Genomic DNA, 25,345 nt, shown 5'->3' on the forward strand with positions numbered 1-25,345 from the left:
GTCCAGCTATTTTTAGTGTAAACCGCCTAGAACTTTTGATTATGGCGGTATAAAAGAATAAAGTTATTATTATTATTAAAGACGCAGCATTTGGCTATGGGTAACATAACATAGTAACATAGTAGATGGCGGCAGATAAAGACCCGAATGGTCCATCCAGTCTGCCTAACGTGATTCAATTTAAATTTTTTCTTCTTAGCTGTTTCTGGCAAGAATCCAAAGCTCTACCCGGTACTGTGCTTGGGTTCCAACTGCCGAAATCTCCATTAAAACCTACTCCAGCCCATCTACACCCTCCCAGCCATTGAAGCCCTCCCAAGCCCATCCTCCACCAAATGGCCATATACAGACACAGACCGTGCAAGTCTGCCCAGTACTGGCCTTAGTTCAATTTTTAATATTATTTTCTAATTCTAGATCCTCTGTGTTCATCCCATGCTTCTTTGAACTCAGTCACAGTTTTACTCTCCACCAACTCTCTCGGGAGCGCATTCCAGGCATCCACCACCCTCTCCGTAAAGTAGAATTTCCTAACATTGCCTTTGAATCTACCACCCCTCAACCTCTAATTATGTCCTCTGGTTTTGCCATTTTCCTTTCTCTGGAAAAGATTTTGTTCTACGTTAATACCCTTCAAGTATTTGAACATCTGAATCATATCTCCCCTGTCCCTCCTTTCCTCTAGGGTATACATATTCAGGGCTTCCAGTCTCTCCTCATACGTCTTCTGGCACAAGCCTCCTATCATTTTCGTCACCCTCCTCTGGACCGTAGTCAGTGGGCCGATGATAGAGCCTGAGAAATGGAGTCCTGGGTATGCAGGTTCATTAGGAGTCTGATTGCTGCATTTTGTATGCATTGAAGATGCTGTATATTCTTGTGTATTCCCTCCCTGCTTTTCTATCTCATATTGCATAAAGGAAAAGTTTAAAAATAATGAAGGATAATATTAAGGATTGATGACAATTTTAGCAGTTCTTCATAAAGAATATTAATGAGGAATTACTGCACTAACTTCCGAAGGTACTTAAAACAATTAAAATGATCACTATGAGATTGTGAGATTGCATGAATTCTATGTTTAGCATTAAGAGCTTTAATACAATTAAAGAATTAAATGCTGTGATCTTTAATTTGTTATACTACTGCCACTCACGCTGGCTTTCTTGTGGCATTATGTTGGCCCATATATTTCAATTACAACAAAAACTGTACATTTTTCTTGAAGAAGAAAAACATGAGTATGCCAAAACCTTTGTAGAATATAAGAATTGCCATCTCCGGATCAGTCCCTAGGTCCATCAAGTCTGGCGATCTGCACACGCGGAGGCCCCGCCAGGTGTACCCTGGCATAGTTTTAGTCCCCATATCACTCTAAGCTTCTCATAAGGAGATGTGCATTAGAGAATGACACGGGGAGCGATCCCCGCAGGGAGCCACGGCGTGGCTGCGGTTTGGCTGCGGGTTATGGAGACTCCATAGCCAAATCGCCGCAGACACGGGGACAAAAGTTTTCACCGCCCGCAAAAACGGTGAAAAGATTTGTCCCCGCAGGCAAATGTACCCCCTTCTATGTACCGCTATTTACCTTGTCTTCACTGTGTGTCTTTGGTTCGGGACCGGGTGTCAGATTTTTTCCGGCGGCCATGTTTGTCTCCGCCATGTGATCTGTCTCCTCCAACTCTCTCTACCCGACTTGCACGTTGCCGCATTGACTCCGCCCCCTAATATACAGGCTCTTGATTGGTCAGTTCTTTTTGCTGGATTGGATTCACTTTTCACTCATTTCACTGGGAGGAGCTGAAAGCCTGAAAACTTCGTCAGGTACAAGTAAGTGTTCTCTCCGGCTGATTTAGATGACCGCCCAGCTAATCCTGCTCCTTCCCGGGCTGACTCGCGCCGAAAATTTTGTTTGACGCCTGCCTATTTTTTTTTTTTGCCAGCATGCTTTTACTTGCTTCGGGCCTTCCTCGTTGCCGGGACCTGCCTACTTTCTGTTTCCGCGAAGGCAGGACCCGGCAGCGAGGAAGGCCCGAAGCAAGTAAAAGCAGCAAGTTGTAAGCTTCCCTCCGGGGCTCTATCGTGTGCGTGCCGCCTTCCCTTCTCTTCTCCCCCCCCCCCCCAGGACGCTACTTCTGGTTTCGGAGGGAAGAGAAGGGAAGCCAGCACGCACACAATAGAGCCCCGGAGGGAAGCTTACAACTTTCTGCTTTTACTTGCTTCGGGCCTTCCTCGCTACCGGGTCCTGCCTTTGCGGAAACAGAAAGTAGGCAGGTCCCGGCAACGAGGAAGGCCCGAAGCAAGTAAAAGCAGCAAGTGTAGTGGTATACCATTTGAGAGAAAAAAAAAACGCCTGGACATCGGACCTGATTCTGCTTGCTTTCGCCATGGACACGGACCGACACGGACCTCAGATTTTTAAGGCGGTACGGATTTAGATCCGCGAGGTCCATCAGGTCCGCGTTTTACCCCTTCCCCAACCTTGGTGCTTATTGTGGTCAGCCAGGAAGAATGAAATAAAAAAAGTTCAAGTTTAGTCAAGCTGTGATTTGAACTTTATAGGCTTTTTTTTTTTTTTCATCCTTTAACTGGCAGGCAGAAGAATGCTCCATTTATTAATCTTGCAAAGTCTGATACAGGAAAAGCTAGAAGTGCATCAGGATTTAAGGAGCTTGGGGTGTGCAAATCTACTTAATGCAGAGATTACAGTAAAACAAAATCACTTTTCTATTTCACTGCAGCTCTATGAGGTTCTTTTGCCCTTAGCTATAGTCAAATGATGGATAGGAATATGTTTATTTCATTTAAGTTAAGGGAAAACAATATTTTTTCTGAGTATCCTTTAAATAATGGTTCACAAATTAATTCAGCCTGTTTTAAGGCTGGGTTTTGTTTTTCACATTATTGCTTCTGTTTTTATAATCCTTAAAAAAAATAAGGGGCAATTCTCCAAGTGGGTTCTTCCTCGTAGGCACCCTGAGACTGTACAGGGAACGCCTATTCTATAGCAGTGAATGGGCTCCCAGGTTCCATTACAGAATGGTAGCATATAGCCTTAGATTCAGGCACCTTACAGTTAAAGCAGCCATAGAGCTGACGTAACTAAGCATGTCCACTTGTGGGAGAAATGATTTTATTTTCAGTTTAGTGATCAAAATGTATCTGTTTTGAGAATTTATATCTGCTGTCTATATTTTGCACGATGGCCCCCTTTTACTAAATCGCAATAGCGGTTTTTAGCACAGGGAGCCTATGAGCATCGAAAGCAGTGCAGGGCATTCAGCGCATCTCCCTGTGCTAAAAACCGCTATTGCGATTTAGTAAAAGGGGAGGGGGTATATTTGTCTATTTTTGTATAGTTGTTCCTGAGGTGACATTGCATAAAATCATCTGCCTTGACCTCTTTGAAAACCTGCGGAATATATATAGGGTGGGGGAAGATTAGTGATAGAAAAATTGTATGAAAAATTACTATTTTCAATTTAGTGATCAAAATGTGTCAGTTTTGAGAATTTATATCAGTTATCTATATTTTGCATTATATTTGTCTATTTTTCTATAGTTGTTTCTGAAGTGACATTGCATATTTTAGTCATCTGTCTTGACCTCTTTGAAAAATGAAACAAATATTAATTAATATTTTCTCTGCATACAGTGTGCTTTGTGTTTCTTTTAATTTTGTGGTTACCATAATGAATTAATATTATATACAGTAGTGTACATGAAAAATGAATGGAAGAAATTGCATTACAATTAGTACTATTTACTATTATGATGGGGATGGGGGTCAGGGGTGTGCATTCCAGCTACCAGCACATCTTCAGAGAGGGCATTCTCTATTGCAGGAAGGACTGTGGAAGAAAGGAGAACTAGACTGAATCCAAAGATTGTAGATGATTTGTTGTTCATCCACGGGTTAAAAAATAAGGACAATTAAAAGTACAGGTTGTGTTTTGTTTTTGTATAGTTAACTAAGTTGTAAAGTTGTAAAGAATGTTTCCTTTATACGTTAATAAAGATAAGTATATAAAATCATACCTGTTTGAGGCTTTTATGCATGCTGCGGTGACGGTGACGGGGCGGTGAATGGGATGGCAGTGGCGGTGACGGGGCGGTGAAAGGGATGGCGGTGACGGTGACGGGGCGGTGAAGGGAATGGTGGTGACGGGGCGGTGCAGAGGATAGTCGGCCGGGGACGGGGACAAATTTTTTCCCCGTGTCATTCTCTAATGTGCATCTAGTTTACCCTTACCGTATCACTTTATGCCACTCATAAGGAGATGTACATCTAGCTTACCCTTAAATCCTAGAACGGTGGATTCCGCAATTACCTTTTCTGGGAGAGCATTCAGGTGTCCACTACTCGTTGCGTGAAGCAGAATTTCCTGATATTTGTCGATTCCTTTCAGTATTTTGAAAGTCTCGATCATATCCCCTCGCAGTCTCCTTTTCTCAAGGGAGAACAATCCCAGTCTCTTAAGTCGTTCCTCGTATTCCAAGTTCTCCATACCTTTTATTAGCTTCGTTGCTCATCTCTGCACCCTCTACAGCAGTTTTATATCCTTCTTTAGGTATGAAGACCAATGTTGGACGCAGTATTCCAAGTGTGGTCTGACCATCGCTCTATAAAGCAGGCATTATTACTTTCTCCGATCTACTCGTGATTCCCTTCTTTATCATGCCTAGCATTCTGTTCACTGTCTCAAAAAATTGAAGTAGGTTCGTCAAACATGACTTCCCTTTCCTGAATCCATGTCGGCTGGCTCTCATCAGGTCGTGTGTGTCTAAGTGCCGGATTATGCTATCCCTGATCAGCACCTCAACCATCTTCCCAGGGACTGATGTGAGACTCAAAGGTAAATAGTTGCCTGGCACTACTCTCGATCCTTTTTTAAATATCGACATGACGTTCGCTATCCTCCAGTTGTCTGGTATCTGTCCTGTTTTGATTGACAGGTTGGCAAGTTTTTGCAATAGTCCTCCGATTTCCACTTTTAGCTCTTTCAAGACTCTCAAATGAATTCTGTCTGGTCCAGGAGATTTGTCACTTTTGAGTTTGTTGATCTGGCGGTAAATCTGGTCCAAGTCCACTTCTACTGTGGTGAGGCTGTCCTCTGTTACTCCTTTGAACACTTTCACTGCTTCTGGAATTGTTGCGGTGTCCTCCTTCGTAAAGACAGACGCAAAGAAGGAATTTAGTCTGTCTGCAATTTGTCTTCCTTGATGTACCCTTTCCTTCCCTGGTCGTCCAGCGATCCCACCGCCTCTTTTGCGGGTTTTCTCCCTTTCATGTACCTAAAGAAGGGCTTGATGTTTTTGGCCTCATGCGCTATTTTCTCCTCATAGTTCTTTTTGGCATCCCTCACCGCCCTGTGACATTTCTTCTGATCATCTTTGTGTTTGTTCCAAGTTTTGGTTGTTTTCATGCGTTTCCATGTTTTAAAGGAGTCCTTCTTTTCTTTTATGGCTTCCTTCACCTCTTTGGTAAGCCACGCCGGCTCTCTTTTGCCTTTAGTTTTCTTTGCTTTGGACATCCACGGAATGTAGAGGCTTTGTGCTTCCGTGATAGAATTTTTCAGTAGGGATCATTAGAGAATGACACGGTGGCGGGTTACCCGCGGCTAGCCGCGGGTAGCCCACCGAAACGGGGAAGAAAAAATAGTGGCCTCTGCAGGACAAGGACAAGGCCATTCACCGCCCCGTGGAGCGGTGAATGGACTTGTCCCCAAAGTGAGGCAATCAAGGATCGCGCGGTCCCCGCCATCTCCCTCCCTCCTCCTTACCGCCGGATGAATTTCTGCCGGTCCGCACAAAAAAAAAAGCCTCCTTCCTTTTCCCCTGCTCTTACCGCCATGCTCATGCTGCAGCTACTAAAGCCGATAGGAAGTCTTTCCGACGTCAATTCTGACGTCGGAGAGGACGTTCTGGGCCAGCCAATCGCTGCCTGGCTGGCCCAGAACGTCCTCTCTGACTTCAGAATTGAGTCGGAAACACTTCCTGTCGGCTTTAGTAGCTGCAGCATGAGCATGACGGTAAGAGCAGGGGAAAAGGAAGGAGGCTTTTTTTTTTTTTTTTTTTTTGAGCGGCAGGGAGGCAGCAGGCTGGCTTTGGCTAGGGAGGGAGAAAGGTAGGTAGGCAGGATTCGGGGGTGGGGGTGGGACAAAGTGTGGAAGGCAGTGAGAGGGACATAGGAAGGAGGCACTAGGGGCACTAAAGACATGGGAAGGAGGCACTGGGGGCACTAAAGACAGATAGGGGCACTAAGGACATGGGAAGGAGGCACTGGGGCACTAAAGACATAGAAAGGAGGCACTGGGGGCACTAAAGACAGGAAGGGGCACTAAGGACATGGGAAGGAGGCACTGGGGGCACTAAAGACATGGGAAGGAGGCACCGGGGGCACTAAGGACATAGGAAGGAAAGAGGGAGGGAATAGAAAGGGACAATTCTTGGGCCTGAGTGCAGAAAGAAAGAAAGACTCATGAAATCAATTACCAGACAGCAAAGGTAGGAAAAATGATTTTATTTTCAATTTAGTGATCAAAATGTGTCAGTTTTGAGAAGTTATATCTACTGTCTATATTTTGCACTATATTTGTCTATTTTTCTATAGTTACTGAGGTGACCGAGCTTGCGGAGATGGGGCGGAAACAGGGTTTTAAAATTTTAGTCCTAGTAGTTTGCCGGTCCACAAAATAATTATTTTATTTCTGCCGGTTCATGGGTGTAAAAAGGTTGAAAAACACTGACGTAGAGTATGCCGGCTTTCTTTTTCGCCCAGCCGCACGCGTTCAAAAAGCCGTGCTTGCACGGCTGCTCGAGTTGATCAATCTTCTCCTCTCTTACAACTTCCTGTTTCCGGTTGCATCAGAGGAGAATATTGAACAAATGAGCGCCCACACGTGCGGCTGGGCGAAAAAGAAAGCCGGCATACTCTACATGTAAGGTGAGATGGAGGGAGGGAGATGGCGGAACACTGTAATCGGTCGGGTGTCTGCTGTTTTTGTATCACTGCCTGCCTGCGCTCACGTTCCAGATCCACCTGCATTTTTAGGTTGCACAATTGACCTGATTCGAGCTATAGGTGAACATGGGGGACATGTCATTGCAAGGGAGGACAAGTCAATTGATTTATTTTATGTTCTGTTTTTACTACAGGGCAGAGGCACTGAAACAGATTCTCAGTGCAGTAGTAGTAGTAGTGGTGGCAGGATTCTCTTCTGTCTTCATGGTGTTTCGCAGTACTGAGGCTTATATGGATGCTGCGAGGACGGTGACGGAGCGGTGAATGGGATGGCAGTGACGGGGCGATGAAAGGGATGGCGGTGACGGTGACGGGGCGGTGAAGGGAACGGCGGTGATGGGGCGGTGCAGAGGATGGTGGGCCGGGGACGGTGCAGTGACGAGAACAGATTTTTTTCCCCGTGTTATTCTCTAGGGACCATGCTTTTGACTTTGCCCATCTTTTTCTTGATCCGTTGTTTCACCATGGCTCTCATGCTATCATATCTTCCCCGTTTAAAGTCGTGGTTGAGGTTTTAGTACCTTTCCCCTTCCCGACATTGAGTTTGAAGTTGATCATGTTGTGATCGCTCGAGTTTACGCCCAGCAGTGTCTACTGCGAGCTGTCAAAGCTCAAGGTTAACAAGGCAATGGGGCCTGACAACCTACACCCCAGGGTGCTCAGGGAGTTGTGTGATGTCTTGGCGGAACCGCTATCCGCGCTCTTCAATCTCTCCCTTAGTACAGGTAACGTCCCGTTGGACTGGAAAATGGCTAACGTCATTCCACTTCATAAGAAAGGCTCCAAGATGGAGACAGCAAACTACAGACCGGTGAGTCTCACATCAATAGTGAGCAAACTAATGGAAACTCTAATCAAACGCCAATTGGATACGATCATGAACGAGGAGAATCTGCAGGATCCCCATCAACATGGATTTACTAAGGGGAGATCCTGCCAATCCAACCTGATCAGCTTCTTTGACTGGGTGATGAGAAAGCTGGATGTTGGGGGAATCCCTGGACATCGTATACCTGGACTTTAGCAAAGCATTCGATAGCGTACCACACCGCAGGTTGCTGAGCAAGATGAGTTCTATAGGATTGGGCGACACGTTGACGAAATGGATTGGGAACTGGCTTGAGGGTAGGCTTCAGAGGGTAGTGGTGAATGGCACCCCCTCCGAAACGACGGAGGTGATCAGTGGAGTGCCACAGGGCTCCGTCCTGGGCCCGATCCTGTTCAACATCTACATAAGAGACTTGGCAGAAGGGCTCCGAGGTAAAATAACATTATTCGCCGATGACGCCAAACTAAGCAGTGTGGTGGCCAAGAGTACAACAGACAAAAATTCAATGCCCGACAACATGATACACGACCTACTACTACTGGAGCGCTAGTCTAGGTCCTGGCAACTCAGCTTCAATGCCAAAAAATGCAAAGTCATGCACCTGGGCAGCCAAAATCCATGCAAGACTTGCACCCTAAATGGCGAGATCCTAACAAGAACTGAAGCAGAACGTGACCTAGGGGTGATCGTCAGTGAGGACATGAAGGCTGCCAATCAAGTGGAGCAAGCTTCCTCCAAAGCAAGGCAAATCATAGGTTGCATATGCAGGAGTTTCGTCAGCCATAAGCCTGAAGTCATTATGCCATTGTATAGATCCATGGTGAGACCACACCTGGAGTACTGTGTGCAATTCTGGAGGCCGCATTACCGAAAGGATGTGTTGAGACTAGAGTCGGTCCAGAGAATGGCCACCCGGATGATCGCGGGTCTCAAGGATCTCCCGTACGAGGAAAGGCTGGATAAATTACAGCTCTACTCACTCGAGGAACGCAGAGAGAGGGGAGACATGATCGAGACATTCAAGTATCTCATGGGCCGCATCGAAGTGGAAGAAGATATCTTCCTTCTCAAGGGTCCCACGGCAACCAGGGGGCACCCGTGGAAAATCAGGGGAGGGAAACTGCACAGTGACACCAGGAAATTCTTTTTCACTGAAAGAGTGGTTGACCGCTGGAATAGTCTTCCACTTCAGGTCACTGAGGCCAGCAGCATGCCTGATTTTAAGGCCAAATGGGATAGACACGTGGGATCTATTCACTGAGTTAGGTGGGGGAGGGTCATTGTGGTGGGCAGACTAGATGGGCCGTGGCCCTTATCTGCCGTCTATTTCTATGTTTCTATGTCCCCAGTGGGACCGTGACTTCTACTTCCTTTGCCGGTCCTGTAATGCCATTTAGGACCAAGTCCAAGGTGACGTTTCCTCTATTCGACACTCCCACCAATTGTTCCAAGAAGCAGTCCCCTAGCACTTCCAGGAACTTTGCCTCCTTGCCACAGTTAGAGATTCCCAGTTCCCAGTCTATCCCCGGGAAATTGAAATCCCCCTAGATTACGATATTACCTGTCTTACATTCGTGTTTAATTTCCTCTATCATTTCCGAGTCTGTCTCCTCCCTCTGTCCTGGCGGTCAGTAGTAAAGGCCAATCTTTGTGTCAGCACCATTGTATCTGGGAATCTTTATCTAGAGAGATTCCAGCTTCTCTTTCTCTTCCGTCATAGTCTCTCTTACAGATTCTATTCCTTCCCGAACATATAGGGCAATACCTCCACCTTTCTGCCCCACTCTATCTCTTCTGTACAGTTTGTATCCCTGTAGTACTGTATCCCATTTGTTTTCGTCATTCCACTAGGTTTCTGTTATGCCAATGATTTCCAGTTCATCGTTTTTTGCTATTGCTTCTAATTCTCCCATTTTGTTTCTCAAACTTCTAGCGTTTGTATACATACATTTGAGTTCCCTTTGTGTTACCTTCTTGGACTCTTTAAGCTTAGCACTCTCCCTTGGTTCTTTCACGGTATCCATTTCTGCTCCTGCGTTGTCTCCCTTATTTGCTTTGTGGTCGTCCCCTCCTGTGTCTGAGTAATTGTCCGTAGTTCCTTCTTCAGGACATCCTGTCGCCCGGACCATTGACTGGTGGTCGATTGTCGGCTTTCCCCTGTCCCTTTAGTTTAAAGCCTTCTCGATGGCCTTCTTCATGTTGCCTGCCAATACTTTTGCTCCTGCCTCGTTGAGGTGCAGTCCGTCCTTTCTGTAGTACTTGCTTATTCCCCAGAACGTCGTCCAGTTGCGCACGAAGTCAAAGCCTTCCTCTTCGCACCATTGTATCATCCAGGTGTTGATCGCTTGCAGTTCCCCTTGTCTCCTTCCATCCGCTCTTGGTACTGGGAGGATCTCGGAAAAGGCCACCTTCATCTTCAGTTTTCTTCAGAGTGAGCGGACCTGACCTTTCATCTCTTCCCTGTCATACTTCCGTCCGCTCACATCATTGGTTCCCATGTGGATAAGCACAGCAGTGTCTTCACCCCTGCGCTGTCTATGATCCTGGAGATCCTGTTGGCCACATCCTTCAATCATGCTCCCGGATCCTCTCTCCCTCCTGCGGTGTAGCTGTCCACATGCCGTACGATGGAGTCTCCCACGATGATCCCCATCTTCTTTATTCGGTGGTTCCTTGGGGGTCGTAAGTCCACATCCATGGTATAGAACCAATCTTCTCCCTCCTGCGATACTCCTGAAGTTGTTTTCTGCTCTTCGGGTGGGGGGCGTCCCCATGCAGTCTCCCTCTTATTCTTGGTGTGTGATCGCGCCTTATCTCACCTTCCTTTTCTCCAGAATTTGCAGGGGTGTCTTTTCTTCTCTCATCCAGGCCTTCTTCCTGGGTTGTTCGGGTACAGTTTTCCACATGCTGCTGGTGGGCTTCCTCGATGTATCTTTCTAGTTCCTTGACCTCCTCGTTTGGACTGAACTGCACTAGAAGCTTCTCCTGTTCGCGGATTTCTTCTTCAAAGGTGAGGAGTTTTTTTAGTTCCAGCACTGTCTCCTCTAGCAGCTGGACCTGCCGTTTCAAGCTATCCAGCTCCATGCAACGACTGCAAATGTATGCCCTAATCCCCGAAGGGAGGTAGTCATACATATTGCAGCCGGTGCAGAAGACTGGATGAAACTGGCATACTTGTGTGATATTTTTGAAACGTTAAATACGCTGAATCTCTCCTTGCAAGAAGGCAACATGCACATTTTGAGATTGATTGAGAATATTTCAACTTTAAAAAAATGCAATTATGGTGGAGAAAAATGCATGAAGATGGTGGCAAATATTTTTCCCTTTTGCAGCAGTTCATGATCTCCAATGAAGTTGTTTTGGCTGACAATATAAAATCAGTTTTTGAAGATCACCTATCACAAAGTGTGAAATGGTTTGAAAAATATTTTCAAGAAGATGATCCCATGAAATTCACCAGAATCCCTTCAGAGCCAAAGCTTCAGCTGACTTTACTTCTGAAGAAGAAGAAAATCTCATTGAGCTCAAGATATGATTTAGCAGCATGGATATTACTGAAGTTTGATGTTCAGTAAGAGATGAATATCCGCTGTTAAGCAATAGAGCACAGAAAATCTTAGGGCTCCTTTTACGAAGGTATGCTAGCGGTTTTATCACACGCACCAGATTAGTGCACGCTAGCCAAAAATCTACCGCCTGCTCAAAAGGAGGCGGTAGCGGCTAGCGTATGCGGCAATTTAGCGCGCGCTATTCCGTGCATTAAGGCCCTAGCGCACCTTCATAAAAGGAGCCCCTAATTCCATTTGCGACATCTTATATATGTGAGGTTGGGTTTTCAGAGTTTGCTGTGATAAAAAGCAAATACCAAGTGAAAATCAGTGTGAAACAAGAAATGAGATTGGCCATATCAAATATGGTTCCAAGGTTTGAGAAGATTTGTAATGAACAGCAAGCTCATCTAGTTCTATCAATATTTTTTGTGATTATTTTTTTTATACTTGTTTAATTTTTTCAAATAATTCAAGATTATTGTGATAACCTTTATGATAAGTTGTTTAAATTTTTTAAATTAATAATCATCTCAAGCTAACTATCAGGTATGTATTAGATTACAGAACTATTGTTTGACCTGTGGAGCTGTGGAAAAATTTTGAAACATTAAAGGCCTGTTTTACAAAGCCGCACTAGTGGCTGCTGCGTAGTAATGGCCCTGAAGTCCATACAGATTTAAAGGGCTTTGGGGCTGTTGCCGCACGGGCTTTGTAAAACAGGCCCTAAGTGAGCCATGAACAGAAAAAGTTTGGTAACCACTGTCCTATATAACGATTATTAAAAAAAGAAGTAACAAAGGTTTTACCTCTAAAATCTAACTTAATACATTGTTATGTAAAAATGAAACATTATAAAAGTAAAGAGAAATGCTAGAGGACAGACACAGGAAATTGACTCTCAGTTCATATGTCCAGAACTAAGAGCAGAAAAATAAGAGAGGTAGGAGTCTTTTGTTTGGAAATATAGTTTTTAGATCTCAGCCTTTATAAATTCAATTTCTAATCTTCTAATCTTATCTTTGGTTTATATACCGGGTCATCTCCCAGTGGAGCTCGACTCGGTTCACATATAATTAAGACTAGAGTACATAGCAGAAAACGTAAGAGGAGGAAAAACTAATTAAAAACTAAAGTACATAAGAAAAATAACTATAGTATGATCATTTCGTTGAGACTGTAGTTAAATCATTTAAAAATTACGAGAACAACAAAGTTTTCAGGAATTTACAAAATAATTGCAGCTGGCCTAAAAGCCTACTGGAGTCAGGAAGTTCATTCCAGATCTCTACAAACTTGAAAACAAAAGATCGACTGAGCTTCCCAGCAGATTTAATTCCCTTAAAGGAAGGGAAGGCTAACTTTATATCTTTGTGTGTTTCTCAAATTGCAAAGTCTAAGAGTATTCCAACATAAGGGGACAAAAGGATCAAATATTCCATAGAGAAGCTTGAAGATTATGCATGCACGTTTAAACTGGATCCTGAAGCAAACTGGGAGCCAGTGAAGCTTTATCAACAAAAGGGAAACATGATCGTACTTTCGTTTCCCAAAAATGAGCTTAGCTGCAGTATTCTGTATTAACTGAAGTCGTTATAGATTGCCCTGCTTAATACCCAGATAAATTGAGTTGCAATAATCTAGCTGAGAAAGCACAGTGGATTGTACCAACACTGAGAAATGTTCTTGATGGAATAGTGATCTGACCTTCCTCAACATGCACAGACTTAAAAAAAAAACACTTTAATTAAAAATCAATTTAATTAAACTTTTTTATTATCTGAATTCTTATTAAAGACCCAGCAAGAGCTCACATATTCATATTTTTTTCTCACTCTTGTTGCTAGTTCCCTGTTTTTCTAGCTATTTGCTGGCTACAACCTATTTTTCAAATAAAAATGCTCATATTTTCCTCATGTCTGTGCATACCTACAAGTTGCTCCTTACACACTGTTCAGACCAAGAAAAGTCTGCCACACCTTACTTATTTATGCCTGGTGCCACATCAGCTCCTTCCCTTCACATGTGGAATTTCTGTCCATAAGGATTCCATGCTGTTATCTGTCAGCTGAGTGTTTATTTTGTTTGATTCAGTTCCCTCTTTAACATAAGCGCACCTCCTCCAATTTGATCTACTTTATCATTGTGATATAATTTGTATTCTGGTAACACAGTGTCCCATTGATTGACCTCCTTCCACCAGGTCACTGAGATGCCTTTTAAATCTACCTCTTCATTTAGTGCTATACACTCTAACTTGAAACCATATGAAATGAAAGGTAGAGACCTACATAGATTTATTTATTTATTTATTTTTCTGTACCGTTCTCCCAAGGGAGCTCAGAATGGTTTACATGAATTTATTCAGGTGTTAAAGTATTTTTCCCTGTCTGTTCTGGCATGTTCACAATCTGTCTAATGTACCTGGGGCATTGGAAGGGGAGATTACGGTAGGTATACAGCATTTTGAACAGCATAGTGCACTGACTTAAAGGTTCAAACCATGACAATCAAGCATAAGCAGGTGGATGGACCCAAGACACCAAACTGCCACCATTAACCTAACACCAAATGGATTGGAGGAAGAAGGTAGAAGGGGCAGGAAGTATGCGACAGCATTGTGTGGTTTCATGAGTGGGAAAATTGGAAAGGTTGTTGCAACACTAACTTTTTAAAAGGCTAATTTATTTTGCAATAAATGTTTCTGGTATCAGCAAAACATTTTTAAATTTCATCACAGTAAATTTTGAATAATTATTTGACAACATTTTTAACAGTGTTTACATTTTTTCATAGGTGTTTGTAAGTGGGAAATTTTAATGTATGGTGTGAAGCCTTTTCAAGGCGTGAAGAACAATGATGTGATTGGTCGAATTGAGAATGGTGAGCGGTTACCAATGCCTCCAAACTGTCCTCCCACCCTCTACAGCCTCATGACAAAGTGTTGGGCTTATGACCCCAGCAGAAGACCAAGATTCACTGAACTTAAAGCACAACTTAGGTGAGATGATTGATAGTCTGGGGCCTTTTTATTTTTTATTGATTATAGTTTCTAACCTACTTTTGCATATAATTGCTCGGTTTATGTAGGTTGCTCACCAGCATATATAAGAACATAAGAATTGCCGCTGCTGGGTCAGACCAGTGGTCCATCGTGCCCAGCGGTCCACTCCCGCGGCGGCACCTAGGTCAAAGACCAGTGCCCTAACTGAGACCAGCCCTACCTGTTTACATTCCAGTTCAACAGGAACTTGTCTAACTTTGTGTTGAATCCCTGGAGGGTGTTTTCCCCTATAAGAGCCTCCGGAAGAGCATTCCAGTTTTCCACCACTCTATGGGTGAAGAAGAAGTTCCTTACATTTGTACAGAATCTATCCCCTTTTAACTTCAGAGAGTGCCCTCTCGTTCTCCCTACCTTGGAGAGGGTGACCAACCAGTCTTTATCTACTAAGTCTATTCCCTTCATTATCTTGAATGTTTCGATCATGTCCCCTCTCAGTCTCTTCTTTTCAAGGGAGAAGATTCCCAGCTTCTCTAATCTCTTGCTGTACCGCAACTTCTCCAGCCCCTTAACCATTTTAGTCGCTCTTATCTGGACCCTTTCGAGTAGTACCATGTCCTTCTTTATGTACGGTGACCAGTGCTGGACGCAGTATTCCAGGTGAGGGTGTACCATGGCCTGGTACAGCGGCATGATAACCTTCTCCGATCTGTTCATGATCCCCTTCTTAATCATTCCTAGCATCCTATTCGCCCTTTTCGCCGCCGCCACATATTGCGCAAATGGCTTCCTTGACCTGTCGACCAGCACTCCCAAGTCTCTTTCCTGGGGGTCTCTCCAAGTAACGCCCCGTACATCCTGTATTTGTGTATAAGATTTTTGTTACCGACATGCATCACCTTACACTTATCCACGTTGAACCTCATTTGCCATGTCGCAGACCATTTCTCAAGCGTGTTTATGTCACGTTGCAGATCTTCGCAATCCTCCTGCATCTTCACTGCTCTGAATAACTTAGTATTGTCTGCAAATTTACCTCACTCGTCGTACCAATTTCCAGATCATTTATAAATATGTTGAAGAGCATGTGTCCAAGCACTGAACCCTGCAGCACTCCACTGTTGACGCTTTTCCAGTCCGAGTATTGTCCATTTACCCCCACTCTCTGTTTCCTATCTGCTAGCCAGTTTTTAATCCATGTGAGTATTCACCCTTGATTCCATGGCTCGCAATTTTTCGAAGTAGCTGTTCATGCAGAATCTTGTCAGACGCCTTCTGAAAATCCAGATATACAATGTCAACCGGGTCACCCTTGTCTATCTGCCTGTTTACTCCCTCGAAGAAGTGTAGCAAGTTCGTCAAGCAAGATCTTCCTTTGCTGAAGCCATGCTGGCTGGTCCTCATCAGATCATGTTCATCAAGGTGATCAATGATGCGGTCCTTTATCAGCACCTCTACCATCTTTCCCGGTACCGAGGTCAGACTCACCGGCCTGTAGTTTTCCAGATCACCTCTCGAACCTTTCTTGAAGATCAGCGTAACATTCGCCACCTTCCAGTCTTCCTGAATCCTTCCCGATTTGATTTACAGATTGGCTATTAGTTGAAGCAGTTCAGCTATAGCCTCTTTCAATTCCTTGATTACTCTTGGATGGATGCCATCCGGTCCCAGGGATTTATCATTTTTAAGCCTATCAATCTGCATGCATACCTCTTCTATACTGACCGTCAACCTTGTCAGTTTCCCATCTTCGTTTCCTGCATATAGCCTGTCGGCTTCCGGTATGTTGTGTATATCCTCTTCGGTAAACAGGCACAAAAAAATGTGTTCAGTTTGTGGGCGATGGCTTTGCCCTCCTTTAGCACTCCCTTTATTCCATGGTCATCCAAAGGCCCCACCACTTCCTTCGCGGGTCGTTTCCCCTTAATATATCAAAAGAATAGCTTGAAGTTTTTCGCCTCCTTGGCTATTTTATCCTCGTAGTCTCTTTTGGCCCCTCTTACCACCTCATGGCTCCTGCTTTGATGCTGTTTGTTCTTTTTCCAGTTTTTTACCTTTTCCATTCCTTAAACAAAGTCTTCTTGTCTCTGATCGCTTCTTTTACCATTACAGTGAGCCACGCCGGTTCCTTGTTCTTTTACCTATTGGATCCCTTGCTGATAAGCGGTATATATAGATTTTTCACCTTGGTGACTGTGTCCTTAAAAAGGGACCATGCTTGTTCTAGCCTCTTTACAGTGCTTATCCTCTTCTTAATCTTCTTCCCCACCATGAGTCTCATCCCTTCGTAATTCCCTTTTCGGAAGTTCAGCTGTGCCCATCATTCTGGATCGATGTTTCACCCCTCTGTCCAGGTCGAAGCGGATCATTTTGTGATCACTCTTGTGCCGGTCCATGTAGTCCAAAATTGCGTTTCCTCTCGTATTCTCCTTGACCCGTATTCTCCTAGTTATTCCAGGAAGCATCGTCTACAGCATCTAGGAACTTGGTCTCATTACCGCTGCCGGAGGTGCTTAGGTTCCAGTCTATCTCCGGATAATTGAAGTCACCCATGATAACTGCATTGCCTCTCTTGCAGTTGCATTTAATCTCGTCCGTCATTTCTCCATCAATTTCTTCGGACTGCCCTGGGGTTCGATAGTAGATGCCGATCTTCGTTTCCGTTCCATTTGTTCCCATAGAGACTCTAACTTATTCTTCGTGTTCTCTCCGGTAGACTCAATTCCCTCTTTGACGTATAGGACAATGCCTCTACCTTTTTGGGCCACTCTGTCTCTGTGGTATAGTTTGTATCCCGGTAGTGTCCCAGTGTCCGTGATGCCGATGATGTCAAGGTTATCTTTTTGTGCCATAGCTTCTAATTCACCCATCTTATTCTTTAGGCTCCTTGCATTCGTGTACATACACTTGAGTTTGCAGCCTGTTACTCTCTTTCATTTCCTTCCCTCTTGTGTCCCTTTCTATCTGTCAGGATTTCTGTCTTGCTTATGATCCGGTGAGTCTTCCCCGCTATCTTTCTGCACGGTATCCTCTGGGTATACCGGTTCCCGAACCATCGAATCTTTTTTGACTGTCAGCTTTCCCCTTCTTCTTAGTTTAAAAACTTCTCAATTTCTCTCTTGATGTTGCTTGCAAGTAGCCTCATTCCGTCTCCGTTGAGGTTGAGTCCATCCTTCCTAAATAGCTTGCTCTTCCCCCAGAACTTTGTCCAGTTGCGCACGAAGTGGAATCCTTCTTCCTCACACCATTGCTGCATCCATGCGTTGACTGCTTGCAGTTCTGTCTGCCTCTTCTCGTCGGCCCTGGGTACCGGCAGTATCTCTGAGAATGCTACCCTCTGCGTTTTGGTCTTCAGCTTCCTTCTTAGCATCCGGAACTGGTCCTTCAGTATTTCCCTATCGTAGTTCCTGTTGCTCACATTTGATTTGAGGGCTCTGAAAACCATATCTAAACCTATGTCCTAAGTGAGTATTCTGCCGTTTTTCTTGTGTATGAAACTGTTCCAATAACTCAACTAGGAATAAGCAGTGGATTTCTCCAAGCCATCTCAATAATAGCCTATGACTTCTCTTTTAAGAAATTATCCAAAACTTTTTTAAACCCCGCTAAGCTAACTGATTACCATCACATTCTCCAGCAACGAATTCCAGAGTTTAATTACACTTTGTGTGAAGAAATATTTTCTCTAGTTTATTTTAAATCTTCTACTTAATAGCTTCATCGCATGTCCCCTAGTCCTAGTATTTTTGGAAAGAGTGAACAAGTGATTCACATCTACCCTTTCCACTCCATTCATTATTTTATAGACCTCTATTATATCAACCCAGAGCTGTCTTTTCTTCAAGCTAAAGAGCCCTAGCCACTTTAGCCTTTTTCCACCTCTTTTATCATTTTTGTCACCCTTCTCTGTACCTTTTCTAATTCCACTAAATCTTTTCTGAGATATGACAACCAGAATTGCACACAGTATTTGAGGTACGACCTTACCATAGAGCGATACAAAGATGTTATAACATTTTCATCTTTGTTTTCCATTCCATTCCATTCCTTATAATTCCTAACATTCTATTTGCTTTCTTAGTAGCCGCCTCACATTGAACTGAGGGTTTAAACATATCCTCAATAATGACACCTAGATCCTTTTCCTGGGCAGTGACTCCTAACACAGAACCTAGCATCACATAGCTATAGTTATCCCAGCACAAGAAGGCAGCATATTCTCATATTTGGGTGATGTCATCCACGGAGCCCCAGTATGGACAGCTTTAAAAGTGCATCGCCTCTTTAAGAATTTGAGAAAGTTTGTGAACTACCCACACCGCGCATGCGGGAGTGCCTTCCTGTCCAATGCTGCTCGCGGCTCCTCAGTTCTTAGTTTTCCACAGAGCTAAGAAGTCGTGTTGTTTTATGTTCAATTTTTGCCTTGCTTTCCCACTCACATGCCTTTTTTCTTCTTATTTGTTTTTATTTAATTTGTTAAAAAAAATCAGCTGGGGACCATTTTTTCCTTGCTGTTTTCACCTCACAGGCTTCGCCCGTCGAGGCCTCTTCTTTTTCCTCAGCCATTGAATTCAATTTGGCTGAGGTGGTGTTTCCGTCGATGTCCCGGCAACTAACTGATTTTTAAAAATGTTGCAGGTACCAACGGCAGATTTCCATCACTGACTCACACAGTTGGTGCTTACAGTGCCTTGGCCCGGAACATCGCATTGAATCCTGCACACGGTGTTCTACCCTGCAAAAACGTACCATTAAAAGTCGAAATCTTCAACAAGAAAAGTTGGCACTGGTATGGACACCGAGAAGACATCACAGCTTTCCACGTCGAAAGCATCTACATCGATGTCAACTTCGGGGGACATCGCTCCATCAGGTAAAGCCAGCTAAAAAGCCACCAGCTTCCAACAGATCTTGAAGGTGAACATTTCATCGAGTCCCTTGATGCCAACCAAGCGACGATCGTTCTTGCGTCTGGCCTTTCCTCCATTGAGGTGTACATCCTCTTCACCGTCACCCTCGCCGAGGCCAGACAAGATATTGATGGTACCGACAGAACGCCAAATGGTACCAATACTCTCTTACCGTGAAAAGCTCGAAGCGCTTTTCCAAGTCAGTGACATGTTCAAACTCCTTACTCTAACACTGACTCCATCGGTATTAGTCCAGCCTGAGCATAAGGCCACCAAGTCCTGTGGTATCGATATTGGATCTCCAGTGTAGCATTAATGTGCCAGGTCCAAGCACAGCTCGTCTCATCACAGAGCCTGTGCTCCATTTTGGTGTTGATCCAGTTTTTTGAGACATCATCGTTCTTCCTCATCATCTCGACGATCCAAGTCTGCTCATCATTGTTTATCTTCAGCTACTTTGAAGTGTAAGCATCACTCTCCTTCCTGCTCTACAAAGCATAAAAGGAAGTCCCATCATACATCATCGTCTTCATCGAATTGACACTGGGCTCAGCGTCACTATCGATCCTGATGCATTCCTTCACCAAAAGACTTTTATGATTCGGACTTACAATCTGACTCGGCGGATGATTTCCTGGGTCCACCACAGAGGCTTATGACACTTCTTCTGAAAAGTCTCCTCAGAAGTCTCCACAAAGAACTAAGTCTCTTACTGAAAGACTGTCTTTTACAAAATGTATTCGGAAATTAGGCAAAAAGCTCCCAGTCAAGCTAGAAGCTGATTCTGTCTACAGTGCTGAATATTTGGAGGCTTTAGACTATGATGAGCCTCCTAAAGAACTTCTTGGACTGCCATTACATGGTATTCTCAAGGAGACTCTTCATAAAAACTGGGAGACCCCCCCTGACTATTACTGTGGCTCCCAGAATATTGGACTCTTCATACAAAATCATTTTTTCTCCTGGTTTGACAAACCTCAACTCCAGCATCAGTCCCTGGTGGTAGAGTTGACTTTGAAAAAATCTATTCCATCCAGAGTCTATGCCTCAATGCCACCAGGGCGTGAAAGGTGTACTATGGACAGATTTGTCTTGTCGCCTGTAGCAAAACTCCATGTTGGATAACAGTCCTAAACTACAATTACTATATTTCCTGCTATGTCAAGACTCTGGTTAAGAAATTGTCTTCTTTTGATAGGTACATCCCTTCACAGCAATTACAGGATTTTCATCACATAAGAATTGCTGCTGCTGGGTCAGACCGGTGGTCCATCGTGCCCAGCAATCCGCTCATGCGGTAGCCCTTAGGTCAAAGACCAGTGCCCTAACTGAGACCAGCCTTACCTGCATATGTTCTGGTTCAGCAGGAACTTGTCTAACTTTGTCTTGCACCCTTGCCATGGCTAGAAGGTACATGGCAAGATCAGCTTATGATGCCTTTGAGTTATCTTCCAGAGCCTCAGCTATGTCAGTGGCAATGAGACATCTGGCATGGCTCAGACATGGATATCAATAAGAACATAAGCAGTGCCTCCGCCGGGTCAGGCCATAGGTCCATCCTGCCCGGCAGTCCGCTCCCGCAGCGGCCCAAACAGGTCACGACCTGTCTGAATCACCAGAAGGGGCTCCCTTGCCACCTTGGTTTCTCATTGAAGTCCTATCTTCCCATCGAAGTCCTAACCCTCCGGTCTTGCACATGCACGACCTATTGGGTTTCTATACTTATTACCTGGTTAGCTTTCTATACTTGTGTTGCATCCCAGCTCCTCCCTCAGTATCCCACGATCCCTTTATCCCTCAGGAATCCGTCCAATCCCTGTTTGAATCCCTGTACCGTACTCTGCCTGATCACTTCCTCCGGTAGCGCATTCCAAGTGTCCACGACCCTTTGGGTGAAAAAAAACTTCCTTGCAGGATAGATCGGCTAACATTCCGTGCTTGGGTGATGAGCTGTTTGGTGATTCTATCGAAAATGCTATCCAAATGCTCACTGACCATGCGAAACATTGGGATGCCTTAGTCAAATCCAAGCCTAAGCCTTCAACTTCAAAATCTTTCAAGTCTTTTACTTCCTATCGGAGGTGTTTTTCTTTCAAACCTGCTGCTCTTCCTAGACCACAGCAAAAGAAACAGAAACAACAGCGCCCTCAGAAAACTCAGAGAGCAGCTCCACAAAAGCCTGATCAGACTTTTTGACTTGCTTCTAGAGAGCATAGCCACTGTTCCTCTATCCCAGCCTCTCCCTCAACTAATTGGAGGATGGCTTCAACTCTATTATCCTCGCTGGGAACTGATTACCACAGACAGAGAAACCGGGGGTTTTACTCCCAGTATTTTCTCGTCCCAAAGAAGACAGGAGGTCTTCGTCCAATCTTGGACCTCAGGGGTCTCAACAAGTTTCTAGTGAAAGAAAAGTTTTGGATGTTATCCATGGCAACTTTATATCCCCTCTTAGATCGCAATGACTGGCTATGCTCTCCAATTTCAAGTGGCTCATCACCATTATCAATACAAAGTACTACCCTATAGCCTTGCATCATCTCCAAGACTATTCACCAAGTGCCTGGTTGTAGTGGCAGCAGCACTACAGTCTCAGGGCCTCCAAGTCTTTCCTTACCTAGACGACTGGCTGATCAAGGATCCTACCTTGCAAGGGATGACAGTAGCAACTTGCATGACAATTCTCTTCCTTCAACAGTTGGGTTTCAAAATAAATTTTCCCAAATCCCAACTTCAGCCATCTCAGACTCTACAATTCATAGGGGCTCTGCTCGACACCATTCATCTCAGGGCGTTTCTACCGCAGCAAAGTCAAGACAATTTGATTCAGCTTTGCACTTAGACTTATCTGCCATCAATCTCAGCCAGACAAATGATGGTACTCCTGGGTCACATGGCTTCCACAGTGCATGTCACTCCATTTGCGAGACTTCATCTCAGGGTACCTCAATGGACTCTTGCCTCTCAATGGTCTCAAGCTCTCAACCCACTCTCTCAACACATTACAGTCACTCCTTCACTTCGACAGTCATTGCAGTGGTGGATGAACTCTTCCAATCTGTCCAGAGGATTTTTGTTCTGACCATGGACTCGTCCACTTACGCATGGGGAGCTCATCTGGACTGCCTTTGTCATATAAATCTGTTAGAACTCGGAGCGATCTACAATGCTCTCAAAGCTTTTTAGCACATTGTAACCAACACCATCCTTCTCATCTGCACAATCAGGTCGCAATGTATTACATAAACAAACAAAGAGGCGTGGGTTCTCTCCGTCTTTGTCTGGAGGCCCAGAAGATTTGGACCTGGGCCATTGCTCGCAATATATTCCTCAAAGAAATATATTGTACATTCAAGGGGAACATAATTCACTTGCAGACAAACTCAGCAGGTTTCTTCAGCCACACGAGTGGACACTCAACTCTGCAGTTCTACGTCCTATTTTTTCTCAGTGGGGGATTCCTCAGATAGACTTGTTTGCGTCCCCCCACAACCATAAGCTGCCTCAGTTTTTCTCCTGGCAGTACTCTCCTTACCGTTTAGAAGCGGATGCTTTTCTGCTGGATTGGACTCACAAGTTTCTCTACACCTTTCCTGCAAACCCTCTCATCTTCAAGATGCTTGTCAAGCTCAAGCAGGAATCAGCCACCATGATTCTCAAAGCCCCTCAGTGGCCCAGATAACCCTGGTTTTCCCTTCTACTTCAACTCAGTATGAAGGAACCAATACCTCTACAAATTTTCCCGTCTCTTCTCACACAGAATCACGGATCTCTTCTGCATTCCAATCTGGCAACGTTACACCTGACAGCTTGGTACCTCTCGGCTGACCTTCATCTTTCTCAGCCAGTCAGACTAATCTTGGAAGCATCCATAAAACTGTCTATGCAGCAGTGCTACCAGCAAAAATGGACACTGTTTTCCACCTGGTATGTTCTTCATAATCATGAGCCTAAATCCACTTCTGTATCTTCAGTATTGGACTATCGTCTTCATTTATCCAATTCAGGTCTCAAAACCACTTCGATTAAAGTTCATCTCAGTGCTATAAATGCTTTTCACAGACCAGTTGATGGTAAACCTCTCACTGCTCATCCTCTTGTGTCCAGATTCATGAAAGAACTTTTCAATGTCAAGCCATCTCCGTGGTTTGGGATCTTAATGTGGTCCTTGCTAAACTGAAGAAGCCTCCTTTCGAGCCAATGTCTACAGCTCATCTTAAGTACCTTACGTGGAAAGTGTTTTTTCTCATCTCCCTTACTTCAGCTTGTCGAGTCAGTGAACTTCAAGCGCAGGTGGTGGATCTCCCTTTCATAGTATTTCACTATGATAAAGTGGTGCTTTGCACCCATCCCACATTTCTTCCAAAGGTAGTCACTGAATTCCACATTAATCTATTGTACTTCCAGTATTCTTTCCTAGGCCTCATTCTCACCCTGGATAAACGACTCTTCACACTCTGGACTGCAAACAAGCATTGGCTTACTATTTGCAGAGAACTCAACCGCATAGAACATCTCCTCAACTTTTCATCTCCTTTGATCCTAATAAGTTGGGACGTCCAGTATCTAAGAGAATGATTTCTACATGGTTGGCCTCTTGTATCTCCTTTTGTCATGCTCAGGCTGGGCTACAACTGGAGAGTCATGTCACAGCCCACAAAGTCCAAGCTATGGCAGTTTCAGTTACTTTCTTTTCACTCAACCCCTAGTGATGAAATCTGTAAAGCTGCTATTTGGTACTTGGTCCTCAGTTCATACATTCACATCACAGTATTTCTGGAATCTTATTCCAGATGGGATGGTCACTTCGGCCAAGCAGTATTGCAAAATGTATTTTCCTAATGGCCAACTCTCCCTCCGTCTCAAGCTAGGAAGTCCCAAATGTGAGAATATGCTGCCTGCTTGCCCTGGGATAAAGCACAGTTACTTACCGTAACAGGTGTTATCCAGGGACAGCAGGCAGAAAGTCTCATAACCCACCCACCTCCCCTGGTTGACTTCTTAGTATGCTTACCGAACTGAGGAGCTGTGAGTGGCATTGGGTGGGAAGGCATTTGCGCCTGCATGGTGCAGGCAGTTCGCAAACTTTCTCAAGTTCTTAAAGTGGTGATGCACTTTTAAAGTTGTCCGACCGGGGCTCCATGGATGACATCATCCACATGTGAGAATATCTGCCTGCTGTCCCTGGATAACACCTGTTACGGTAAGTATCTGTGCTAACATCAGTTCTAGAAAGGTTTACCTGCGTTGAAACTTACTGTAGGGGGCAGCAGAGCCCTCTGTGAAGTAGGAGGGATTCAGAAAAATATTAGCAAGGTAAGAACCTAATCTCTTTCTTCTGGATGAATTTTAGAATATTTTTCCTTTGTATTTATTGTCATAATTAGTGATGATATTTTCCTGCAGTCTCTGGTTCCACTAATGTCAAGAGCTCTACATCTTGTCAGCCATGTTGCGCTCCTTCTAACACCATGCACCCCTCTATGCTTTCATTGGTACATCTTAATTGCAGATCCTTACATGCAAAGATTTCATTAATTTATGACGCTATTACTTCCCTTCATTGATTTCTGTCACTGTAATGTAGCTTCACAGAGGTACTGTATTAGTCTTGTTTCAATGCCTTCCTCCTGAATTTGTGGCTTTCTTTATTAGCAGAATGCAAAAAAGGGAGGAGAGACTGTTTTTGCACCATCTTTCCTGCTAATTTCAGAACTACCCTCAACTCTTCTATCCTTTGCAGAGTTTCTGCTTCTCTGGAACCAGTTTTACCCCTCCATATTCTTCTGTTTTACCTGGCCCCTTCCCCAGAGGGCTCTTCCTTAAATTCCTTCATTCCATCTTTAGCTAATACAGTAGTTAGGTGTCCCAATCTGTTAATCCTAGATTACTTTTGGCTGGCTGGACTGTGAAAATATTCAGTGACTGCAGTTAAGGGCTGCTGAATATTCTCACTTAGGCAGCAGAGAGTAATTTAAGCAGGCAGGAGAGGTTCCTGCCCATTTAAATGGCTTTGAAAATTGGCCAGAA

General features: G+C 44.3%; 1 protein-coding gene across 15 annotated transcripts in view; it reads left to right on the forward strand.

The window, feature by feature from the left end:
- PTK2 (protein tyrosine kinase 2) overlaps nt 1–25,345 on the forward strand; it is a 779,173-nt gene that overhangs the window by 552,150 nt on the left and 201,678 nt on the right. For all 15 annotated transcript variants that reach the window (XM_033930844.1, XM_033930848.1, XM_033930835.1 and 12 more), the window contains one exon: nt 14,201–14,405. In XM_033930844.1, the coding sequence (XP_033786735.1) occupies nt 14,201–14,405 (205 nt within the window). The remainder of the gene's footprint in view (nt 1–14,200; nt 14,406–25,345) is intronic.

This window comes from Geotrypetes seraphini, chromosome 2, assembly GCF_902459505.1.
Source record: "Geotrypetes seraphini chromosome 2, aGeoSer1.1, whole genome shotgun sequence".
Lineage (NCBI taxonomy): Eukaryota > Metazoa > Chordata > Amphibia > Gymnophiona > Dermophiidae > Geotrypetes > Geotrypetes seraphini.